Genomic DNA, 12,280 nt, shown 5'->3' with positions numbered 1-12,280 from the left:
TGCTCAATGTACCTCAAGTTAACCTGGAAAAGTAAGTTGTCTGGAAAAATCTTGAGCATCAAGTGAAGCTGGCTATTTCATACTGCAGCTGTGTCGAGCAACACAAGTGGCGTTATCTTGGAGCAGAATGCTATTATCAAGTCAGAAGCTGTTTGGCCCACCTTAACAACGAGTAATGTGGTATACTAATTTCAATACCATAGTGATGCCAGGTCACAACACATCCTAAGAACTGACAAAATAGCAGAGGATAGTGTTCTCCATACTGTGTACGAGAACAGCATGTCACTTCGGCTGTCCACAACAAGCCACAGTACTGACCATATGCAGCATGATTTAAGTTTTAAAAAAAAGGAATATTTTCAAAGAAAAACAATTTTGGATTGGGGGAAGGCAGATTTGATTAAAATAAGGCAGGATTTGGCCAAAATTGCCTAGGAATGGCTTTGTTTGGGTAAATCTACAGCAGAACAGTTGGAGGCATTCAAAAAGGAATCAGGAAGAGTACAAGCCCAACATGTTTCCTTTAGATTGAAACATTAAAGCAACAAGCCCAGAGAACCATGGATGTCATGCAATGTTCAGGAATGGATAGGAAGGGAAAACAGAGGCTTTTAACAGGCACAAAGGGAGCATATGAACAGAGGCTCAAGTGGAGTACAGAAAGTGCCTTGAGGAGCTGAAGAGAGGAAAGATGGGACATGAAAAAGCACTTGTGGTTACGATTAGAAGAATCCAAGATATACAAGTACACTTAAGGAAAAAGGATATCCGAGGAAAGTGTAGGATGCATCAGGGTCAAGGGGCGATCTGTATGTAGAGCCAGAAGTCAATTGTGGTAGGTTGTTAAATAAGTACACCACTCGGCTGAGGGAAATTGTAGGTCCAGAGTTTGCGAAGGTGGGCTGTGGGGTTCTTGAGCAGATTGATATGGGGAGTGAGGAGTTTTCTGAGGTTTTGGCAGGCTTTAAAGGTGGACAAACCCCATGTCTGGATGAGTTGTATCCCAGGGTGCTGTGGGAGAAGACGGAGAAAATTACAGGGGCTCTGACCCAAGTTATTTTTAAATCCTCTTTAGCTAGAAGGGAGATCCGAAGAGGGCATAGGTTTTAGGTGAGAAGGGAAATATTTAAAAAGACCTGAAGAGTAAATTCTTCACAATGGAGGATTGTGTGTGCATGCAACAAGCTGCCAGAGGAAATGATGGAGGTGGGTACAATTACAACATTTAAAAGACATTTGGATGGGTACAGAGTTTGTGGGAACTGTACATGAATTGTAAAGCTTATAGCGATATGGGTCAAATGCTGGCAAAGGAGATGTGGTCAGATTGGGTTCTTGGTCAATGTGGACGAGTTGGACTGAAAGTTCTATTTTCAATCTGTATGACTGACTGGAGGCAGCTAATGTGACTCTAACTTTTTAAGAAGAGTGGCCAAACAAACCAGGGAGCTACAGTCCAGTGAGTCTCACGGCAGTGGTTGGGAAGCTATTGGAGAAAATTCTGAAGGATATAATTAATTTCCCCTGGAAAAGCACGGTTTGCTCAGGGATAATTAACATGACTTTGTCAAAGGAAGATCATCCCTAACAAATTTGATCATATTTTTCAAGGGGGTGATCAGGTGTGTGGATGAGGTTAGTGCAGTTGATGTAGTTTTTTATGGATTTCAACAAAATCCTACATGATGGACTGATAAAGAAGATAAAAGCACATGAGAGCCAGGGTAATTTGGCAATTTGGATCTAAAATTGGCTTACTGATAGGAAAGTGGTGTTTGAAGGCTGTTTATAGAGTCATAGAGATGTACAGCACGGAAACAAGCTCTTCAGTCCAACTCATCCATACCGACCAGATATCCTAAATTAAGATCGTCCCACTTGCCAGCATTGGTCCATATTCCGTCTGAACCCTTCATATTCCTGTACCTATTCAGATGCCTTTTAAATGTTGTAATTGTACCAGCCTCCACCGTTTCCTCTGGCAGCTCATTCCATACATACAGCACCCTCCATGAGAAAAAGTTGTCCCTTAAGTCCCTTTTGAGTCTTTCCCCCTCTTAGCTTAGAAGCGTGCCCTGTAGTTTTGGACTGCTCTACCTTGGGGAAAAGACCTTGATGACTATTCACCCTATCCATGTTCCTTATGATTTTATAACCTACAAGGGTACCCTGCAGCCTCCAATGCTCCAGAGAAAATAGCCTCAGCCTTTCCCCATTAGTTCCAATCCTCCAACCCTGGCAACATCCTTTTAAAATCTTTTCAGGTGAGCCCTTTCAGGTTTAACGACAGCTTTCCTTTAGCAAGGAGACCAGAATTGAATGCAGTATTATAAAAGTGCCCGAATTCATATCTTGTACAGCTGCAACATGACCTCCCAACTCCTATACTTAATGCACTGACCAATAAATCCAAGTGTTCTAAACACCACCTTGACTACCCTGTCTACCTGTGTCTCCACTTTGAAGGAACTAAAAAACTGAACTCCAAGATCTCTTTGGTAACACTCCCCTGGGCCATACAATTAACAGTATAAAAGCCCTGCCCTGATTTGTTGTAACACAATGTAGCACCTCCCATTTATCTGAATGTGATCATCTGCTCCTTGGCCCACCCAACCAAGGTCCTGCTGTACTCTTGAGGTAATCTCTGGCTGTCCTCTACAACATCAATTTTGGTGTCATCTGCAAATTTACTAAGCATACCTCCTATATTCATCACCAAATCATTTATATAAATGACAATGGGCAGATCTGTGTCTGATGGAATTTAACCTGAAAAAATTTACTTTGGAAGAAGTAACAAAACAAAGAAGTACTTGATGAATGGCAGGTCACGCAGGAGATGAGAGGAACAGAGAGATATTGGGATGCTTGTCCACAGATCCCTGAATGCAATGGCACAGACTAATAGAGTAGTGAAGAAGTCACTGAATGCTTTCAGTTGAGGCATAGATTATGAGAGCAGAAAGATTATATAGAAGCTGTCCAGGAGTTTGGTTAGGCCACAGCTAGAGTACTGTGTGCAGTTCTGGTCTTTGCACCGTCGGAATGATGTGATTGCATGAGAGGGGCTGCAGAGGAGATTCTTTCGGGTTGTTGCCTGGCACAGAGCATTTGAGCTATGAAGAAAAGTTGCATTAGCTTGGGTTGTTTTCTTCAGAATAGAGAAGGCTGAGGAGTGACTTGATTTGAAGTGCATAAAATTATGAGGGTCATAGGGTGGAAAGAGAGCAACCATTACCCTTCGTCGATGGGTCCTTAAAAGGGGGCGTAACTTAAAGATGAAAGGCAGTCAGAGGTTTTAGGGCGCATTTGAGAGAAAATATTTTTACCCAAAGAATGGTGAGAATCTGGAATGCACTGCCCGAGATGACAAATATGGCAGGAAACCTCTCAATCTTTAAAAAGTACTCGGATGAGCATTTGAAATGCCATGACATTCAAGTTGATGAGCAAAGTGATGGAAAGTGGGACTACTACAGATTTAGAGTTGTTTGGTTGGTGCAGACTCAGTGGACATGTATGAATCATACTCTACCAAACTGTGTTTGCAAAACTTAAAGCATAGCCTCCATTATTAGCTGTGATTCTGTGAATGGGCAGCAGTTATTGAGCAATGCTGAGTGTACCAAGTATTACAGAATTCTGATTATCCGCCATGTTTACAGTGTGGCTCGGTATAAGCTACATATAATCATGTATATGGCACAGTCCTCTGCAGGCAAGAGGAATTAAGACACACTGCCTTGTCAATTAAATGAAAAAAAAAGTCATGACAAATTATCCCTGGTGCGTTCTGCATAGAAAGTCTTGACCAATCATAGTCCACTTACCAACTAATCAGTATACTGTTTCCCATGCTGTATAAATTGTTTTTAATTTTGAACTTTGGTTTTCCAGAGTTGTATTTTCCCAAATATCAGCAAAATGTCAATTGTGAGGAGTATGATGATAGGTTTTCGTCCATGAGCTTGACCAACGTTATGCTCTCAATTTTATGCTACTCACTGAATTTTGAATAATGTTCTGAGATTTTGGGAATGCCGGTCAAGACGGAGACCTGGAGAAGGCAGCAACAATTTAGAATCTCCATTTACCAATGCGACTTTGGTATTGGGAATTGTCACTATCTAGTTTCTGCCCCCATCTGGGAAAATAGCAAACAGGATATAAATGCACTGAGATTCTGCAATGATGAGATGTTTATGCACGCAAATACTCTGCTCACTACTCCCCTGTGTGATTATCATCTTGCAATTAAAGCCTTAGGTGGAAAATCAGACTTTTTTTTTATTTTTAACAGTGTCAGTAATCTCATTTTTTAGATTTCACCTTACTTGTGTAATAGGCATGTCATTGCTGACATTGTTTAGGGCCTGGGAAAATATTTCGGATGTTTTGGCAACATTTTAGACTGAAGCTTTTCTTATCACAGGTGATCAAAAGGAAAAATATTTGTCTTCTCATGAAAACCTAAGTGAAAAAGAATACAAAGGAGGAACCCAACCTGATACTGACTGCACTGTCCTATCTGACCAGGAAAGTGAGGAAAAAGATGAGCCAAGTTCGCCCACAGAGCAGACAAATAATGAAGAGCTACACATCACTACAGTGAAATCTGAGGAAAACCATGTACTTTTCAATATAGACAAAAGTAGCAATGATGTTTCCAAAGCTGAAGGAAGAATGTGCAATGCCAGTCAGCAGCAACAGGGTAATTCAGTTTGTTCTTCATTTCTACTTCTGCAGCTGTTTACAGCCTTTAATTTGATTTAAACACAAGTAGTTCACAGATAATTCCTTTATGTGCTGTACACAAGTTAGTTTCTTGAGGGCAGGTTTTGCAGTATTTGTTGACTGACCATCTCAGAAATTTCCCCAAAGTGTGTCTATTCTGAAACTTATTTATCTTACATTATTTACTTTCTATTGGCATAGTACATTTACCCATAACTTCTTGGGGAACAGTATTTGATCATCTTGATGTATATCAGTTATATCGATCTATTGATTCCAACATTGACCAATTCATACCTAGGCTGATATTTATCCTATATACGAACAAGAATAAGCCATTTAGCCGCTTCAGCTCAGTTCACCTTTCTATAAGGACATACCATCAGTTCTTGAACTTGATTTATCCATAATTGTTCCATACTATTTTATACCCTTAAGTAATAAAAATGAATCTCAGCCTTTAATGTTGCGATTGGCCCAGTGCCCAAAGCCTTTGTGTTTGAGGTGCTCAAGATTTCACTTGCTAGGTTTGTTAAAATATGTGTTTTATAATAACTTGCCTCTAAATATCCAAACTCTAAAACTGTTTAACACACCTTGCCTTTCATTGCTCAGACCTTATGAGTGTAGGAAGTTGGGACATCATATTGGGGTTGTACAGGATATTGGTGAGGCCTCTTCTGGAGCACTTTGTGCAGTTCTGATTGCCCAGCTATAGGAAGGATATTACTAAACTGGAGAGGGTTCAGAAAAGATTTATCAGGATGTTGCCAGGATTGGAGGGTTTGAGATAACAAAACAGATTGGAAAGCTGGTAGTTTTTTTCACTGGAACTTAGGCAGTTGAGGGATGACCTTTTCAAGGTTTATGAAATCGAGGGGCAGAGGTGAATGGCTTGGCTCTTTTCCCTAGGATGGGGGAGTTCAAAAACTAGGGTTGTATTTTTCTGGTGAGAGAAGATTTTAAAAAGAGCATCAGGGGCAACTTGTTTACACAGAGTAGTTAGTGTGTGGAATGCACTGCTAGAGAAAGTGTAGGAAGTACAGTTACAGTGTTTAAAAGACATTTGGATAGGTTCATGAATAGGAATGGTTTGGAAGGATATGGGCCAAGTGCAGGCAAGTAGGACCAGTCTAGTTTGGGAACATTGTCAGCATGGTGAGTTTTTTGAAGAAGTAACGAAGAGGATTGATGAGGGCAGAGCGGTGAATGTGATCTATGTGGACTTCAGTAAGGCTTTCAACAAGGTTCCTCATGGTAGACTGGTTAGCATGTTGGATCACATGGAATACAGGGAGGATTAGCCATTTGTATACAGAACTGGCTCAAAGGTAAAGACAGAGTGTGGAGGTTGAGACAACAAGGTGCAGAGCTGGATGAATACAGCAGGCCGAGCAGGAAGGCTGATATTTTGGACCTAGACCCTTCAGAAAATATAGGAGGTTGAGGATTGCTTTTCAGACTGGAGGCCCCTGACCAGCGGTGTGCCACACTGATCAGTGCTGGGTTCACTGCTTTTCATCATTTATATAAATAATTTTGATTTGAATATTGGAGGCATAATTAGTAAGTTTGCAAATGACACTAAAATTACAGGTGTAGTGGACAGTGAAAAGGGTTACGTCAAAGTACAATGGGACCTTCGTCAGATGCGCCAGTGGGCTGAGGAGTGGTAGATGCAGTTTAATTTAGATAAATGAGGCACTGCATTTTGGAAAGGCAAATGAGGGCAGGACTTATATACCTAATGGTAAGGTCCTGGGGAGTGTTGCTGAACAAAGAAACTGTAGAGTGCATGTTCATAGTTCCTTGAAAGTGGAATCACAGGTAGATAGGACAGTGAAGAAGATGGCTGGTATGCCTACCTTTATTGGTTAGTGTATTGAGTATAGGAGTTAGGAGGTTGTGTTCACTTTTGGAGTATTGGGTGCAATTCTGGTCTCACTCCTAAAGAAATGATGTTGTGAAACGTAAAAGGATTGGGGAAAGATTTATAAGGATGATGCCAGGGTTGCAGGGTTTGAGCTATAGGGAGAAGCTGAATAGGCTGGGGCTATTTTCCTGAGAGTGTTGGAGGCTGAGGGGTGATCTTATAGAAGTTTTTAAAATCCTAAGTGGCATAGATCAGCTAAATAGCCAAGGTATTTTCCCTGGGGTGGGGGAGTCCAAAAATACAGGGCATAGGTTTTAAGGATGGTTGGCTCGCCAAGCTGGTTTGTTGTTCTGCAGACGTTTCGTTACCATGCTGGGTAACATCCTCAGTGCAGCCTCTGATGAAGCATCGGTGTATTTTCCCACCTGGTTTTTAAACTCTGGGGTCCGTTGCGATGGAGTACCTCACTTCAGGCTTCCTCCGTAGTGCAATGTCTATGGGTTGAATTCAATGTCTTTATTAATAACATGCTTCGTGGAGTGCCACGCTTCCAGGAATTCTCGTGCCTGTCTCTGCCTAGCCTGACACAGGATCTTGGTGTTGTCCCAGACGAAGTGGTGGTTCCCCTTGTCCATGTGGATTGAGATGAGTGAGTATTGGTAGTGTCTTTTTGTAGCCAGTTGGTGGTCAAGCGTTCTTGTTGTTAGTTTCCTTTCCGTTTGTCCGATGAACAACAAGAGTACATGAACACCAATTGGCTGTGAAAAGGCATGACCAATACTCACTCATCTCTGTCCACATGGACAAGGAGAACTTCGACTGAGACAACACCAAGATCCTGGGACAGGCGAGGCAGAGACAGGCATGAGAATTCCTGGAAGCGTGGCACTCCACGAAGCATGCTATTAATAAACATATTGAACTCGACCCCATATACATTCCACTATGGAGGAAACCTGAAAGTGAGGCAGTCCAGCGCAACAGACCCCAAAAACCAGGCAGGAAAACACGCCGATGTTTCAGCGGCGGCTGCACTGAGGATGTTACCAAGCATGGTAACAAAACATCTGCAGGACAACAAACCAGCCCAGTGAACTAACCAACCTCAACACCCACAACCCGAGCTACAGATCTACTCCAAAACCTTAGAGGGCACAGGTTTATGGTTAGATGGGAGAAGATAGAAAATGGATCTGAGGGAAACTTTTTCATGCAGAGAATGGTGATTGTGGAATGAGCTTCCAGAGGAAGTGGGGGAGGCTGATACAATTATAACATTTAAAAGGCATCTGGATGGGTATATGAATAGGAAAGGTTTAGAGGGATATGGGCCAAATGCTGGCACAATGGACTTGATCTACGATATGCGGTCGGCATGGACATGTTGAACCAAGGGGTCTGTTTTGATGTTGTATGACTCTCATTCTATAATTATGCTGTCTTGCTCTGGAATTCCCTTGTCAAAGGTAGAGATTCTCAGTGTGTATATGTATCTAAAATAATGAATATTTTGTTTATTAAACAGTCCACTTAAATAACAATTTAACCTTTTAAAACATAAGGAATTTCAAAGCAAAGTAATGCATTGGCAAAGTTAGCCCTTTAAATCCTAGTATAATTCTAATAAGTGTGCATTATACATGTCTTTCACAAAGTTTAGTGCCCAGACTTATCACGCTCCCTGTGCATTCCGTTTAACATTCCTCTCTTTGAATAACCAGTTGCCTTTGTTATGATGTACACTATGTTTTGCTTCAGTAGCAATTTATGGCAAGGAGTTCCAACAACTTTACATGTGCAGAGATTTTAAATAACCTTTTTGTGGGTATCTGAAATATCTTCTCCCTTCAGCAATCCCTTGTAATCTGCAAGACATGCATCAACTCCTCCCTTAACCTTTTCTGCTGTCATGAGAAAAACATCCTTTAAGTTTGGCATTTGATATAACTTTCCCATCAATTTCTGCATGTTTCTGCCTACCACCAGCACCCACCATCTGGCCTCCAGCCCCCACTCCCAACATTTCCTGTTTTGAAGGCAATGACTTCTTGCAGAGTATCCTGATCAATGAGTGTCAGCAAGTGTTTCAATTGCAAAGCATGACAACTGTATCTGTCCTCGCACCAATTGTTCACAAGCAGCAGTTTCTGATACTTTTAACTTTTGTACTTTGTTAGCACCCCTTCTATATTTGAATTTTTTTTAAGAGAATGGAACTAATCATGAAGTGTGTTCATACTTTTCTGATCTAGAACAATCTGTTATCAGTTACAACAGCAGTGATCAAGTTTATGATGGCTTCATGTTTTGTGCAAGCAGAAATACTGATAGAATACATTTGTACACCAAGGTATGTTTAGTCATTTCATCTCAATGTGTATTGTGCAGATGTGTGTCCATGTCTTAAATTTGAAACATAACACTTAACCTTCCTGATTGCTTAATAGACTTATTAACCATTTTACAATTTGGCTGTTCAGAAACAATTTTTAGGAAACTTCCCTATTTAATAAATAAAATCTATGTTCTGTTTCTGACTACAAATAATGTGTACTTAAAAGGCAGAACATTTCTTTGTCTCCTTGCAAACAAGAAACTTGTCCTTACAGAATACTTTCAGCACCGTTACAATTCAGTGATTATTTCATATCGTTTCACAGCCAATTAATTATTTTTGAAACATTGCACCATTGTTTTGAAGGCAAAGATAACACAGTAAAATGAATTAAGATGCATAGTTAGATAATTATTTTCTGTCATACTAGTTGTTAGATAAATATTGATCATAATATAAAAAGAATTGTTCTTCTTCAATAACCCACAGATTCTTTACATTTTCATAGATCATAAATCATAGAATCCCGACAGTGTGGTAACAGGCCCTTCGGCACCATGAGTCCACAGCAAACCTCCAGACCATCCCACCCAGACCCATCCCCCTATAACCCACCTAATCTACACATCCCTGAACACTGCGGGCAAGTTATCATGGCCAATTCACCTAACCTGCACAACTTTGAACTGTGAGAGGAAACTGGAGCGCGCAGAGGAAACCCGCGCAGACACGGGGAGAACATGCAAACTCTACTCAAACACTTGCCCGAGGGTGGGATTGAATCTGGGTTATAGGTACTGTGAGGCAGCAGTGCTAACCACTGGCTAAGCAGACAGAACCTTGATTTAATATCTCATCAGAAAACAGGATATTCACCAAAACAACATTTTTTCAGTCCTGTATCAAGGAGATGACCTTGATAACAAAAGAAAGTGCTAGAGTTGATTTTTAACTGTCTGCACTTGTCTAACATGGGGTTGTAATAACCTGACAGCTATCTGTAATTTTCAGCCCTATTTATGATGCCACTTGTAATATTTACACTGTTTCATGCTTAGGAATCTCATTGCAATTGTAATGCATATCATGTTGTTTATTCATAAGTATGAGTGAGCCGTGTGACCAATAGTCCTTAAAGACGGTACTGATAAGGAAAAATAGAATTAAATTGGTGAATGACACATAACTGATCTAAATCATCTTGACCACATCAAAACGGAGAACCAGCATGACCACTGCATTCATTTCTAATCATTACTGGAAGAATTGGAAACCACAGTCAAACAATTCAAATAAGTTAATGAAGTTAATTAAAACGTTATTACTTCTGATTCTCCTCCGTCCCCTCTTCATTCAGACTCTGTCTCACTCTGCATTGATAGTTAGGTACCTATTGTCTACAAGCGAGGTATTGCCTCAAATTGTTTGGGTTCTTGCATCATTCATGTGGCAGGGAGTGAGTACAAGAGCAAAGAAGGTTACCTCGAGGAATACAATGGGGTCTTGAAAATATGGGCCAATGGGCTGAGGAATGGCAGGTGGACTTTAATTTCAATAAATGTGAGGTGCTACATTTTGGAAAGATGAATCAGGACAGGACATACCATTAAGTATGTAAGGTCCTAGGGTGAGTTACTGAACAAAGAGACCTTGGAATGCAGGTTCATAGTTCCTTGTAAGTGGAGTTGTGTGGGTAGGTAGACAGAGTAGTGAAGAAATTGGGGATGGACAGGACATTGGTTTTAATCACATTTTGGAGTATTGTGCACAATTCTGGTCTCCCTCCTATAGGAAAGATGTTGTGAAACTTGAAAGGGTTCAGAAAAGATTTACAAAGATGTTGCTCGGGTTGAAGCGCTGTAGAGAGAGGCTGAAAAGGCTGGGGCTCTATTCCCTGGAGCATCAGAGGCTGAGGGGTGACCTTATACAAGTTAGGTACCTATTGTCTACAAGCGAGGTATTGCCGCAAATTGTTTGGGTTCTTGCATCATTCATGTGGCAGGGAGTGAGTACAAGAGCAAAGAAGGTTACCTCGAGGAATACAATGGGGTCTTGAAAAGATTTACAAAGATGTTGCTCGGGTTGAAGCGTTGTAGAGAGAGGCTGAAAAGGCTGGGGCTCTACTCCCTGGAGCATCAGAGGCTGAGGGGTGACCTTATACAAGTTTATAAATTCATGAGGGGCATGGATAGGGTTAATAGACCAGGTGTATTCCCCATGGTGGGACCACCCAAAACTAGAGGGCAGAGGTTTAAGGTGAGAGGAGAAAGATTTATAAAGGCCAATTTTTTTCACACAGAGGGTGGTGCCTGTATGGAACAAGCTGCTGAGGGAAGTGGCGGAGGCTGGTACAATTACAACATTTTAAAAGGCACCTGGATGGGTAGATGAATGGAAAGGGTTTAGAGGAATAGGAGGCAATGCTGGCAGATGGGACTAGATTGATTTTTTTAGGATATCTGGTTGGCATGGACAAGTTGGACTGAAGGGAGGGTTGTCTCCACATTGTACATCTCCAAGACTCTGACATCTCTCTCTGTGACTAAGCTTAAATTCTCTCCCCTAGGTGGAGCTTGAACCCACAATGCTCCAACTTGGGCCCATGAGCAATAAATGCTCCAGTGGCCCATAGTTTGGATTGATTTTGACTCTTTCCTGTGCCAACCTTGGAGCAAGAAATCAGGCTGCTGCTGAGATACCTTCTGCCTTTATTATAAGTCTAAAAGCAACAGCAGAAACCTGGCTGAAATAAAGGAAGATAGTTATTTCCTTTAAGTTTAATGGTGCAGGTGCTGTGATTCCTTTTGAACTGCTGCACTGAACATGTTGGCTACACACCTTTTTGAAAATATGGCGTGTCATAATGAATGTAATTTGCTTCATAATTTTGTTTTTATTTTGTACTGTTCAAAATACCCTATGACAAAATGGAACATTGCAATGGTACAAAGTCCCTGGAAAACCTGGTTCATCGTTAAATAGAAAACTCCAAGGCTTTTTACACGTATGTGAGGAATAGGAGAATGACCAGAGAAAGGGTAGGGCCGATCAAGGATTGTAAAGGGAATTTGTGCATTGAGCCTAAGGAGATAGGAGAGGTCCTTAATGAATACTTTACTTTGGTATTCACAACTTAGAAGGAGCTAGTTGTAGAGGAGGATTGTGTGAAACAGGCAGGTAGGTTAGAGGAGGTCGTTGTTTGTAAGGAAGATCCGCTAGGAATTTTGAGGAAGTTGAAGACAGATAAGTCCCCTGGGCCTGATGGGATTTATCCAAGGATTCTATGGGAAGCGAGGGAAGAGACCGCAGGGCCTTTGGCGATGATCTTTTCA

The 12,280-nt window shown here is 41.2% G+C and overlaps 1 protein-coding gene across 4 annotated transcripts in view; it reads left to right on the top strand.

Moving 5' to 3' along the window:
• Positions 1-12,280, top strand: part of zranb3 (zinc finger, RAN-binding domain containing 3) — a 135,743-nt gene that overhangs the window by 102,887 nt on the left and 20,576 nt on the right. For all 4 annotated transcript variants that reach the window (XM_059647428.1, XM_059647429.1, XM_048534524.2 and 1 more), the window contains exons 12-13: positions 4,439-4,717; positions 8,866-8,963. In XM_059647428.1, coding sequence (XP_059503411.1) covers positions 4,439-4,717; positions 8,866-8,963 — 377 coding nt within the window. The remainder of the gene's footprint in view (positions 1-4,438; positions 4,718-8,865; positions 8,964-12,280) is intronic.

This window comes from Stegostoma tigrinum, chromosome 7, assembly GCF_030684315.1.
Source record: "Stegostoma tigrinum isolate sSteTig4 chromosome 7, sSteTig4.hap1, whole genome shotgun sequence".
In the NCBI taxonomy this organism is placed as follows: Eukaryota; Metazoa; Chordata; class Chondrichthyes; order Orectolobiformes; family Stegostomatidae; genus Stegostoma; species Stegostoma tigrinum.
This window is presented reverse-complemented; position numbering and strand designations above follow the sequence as displayed.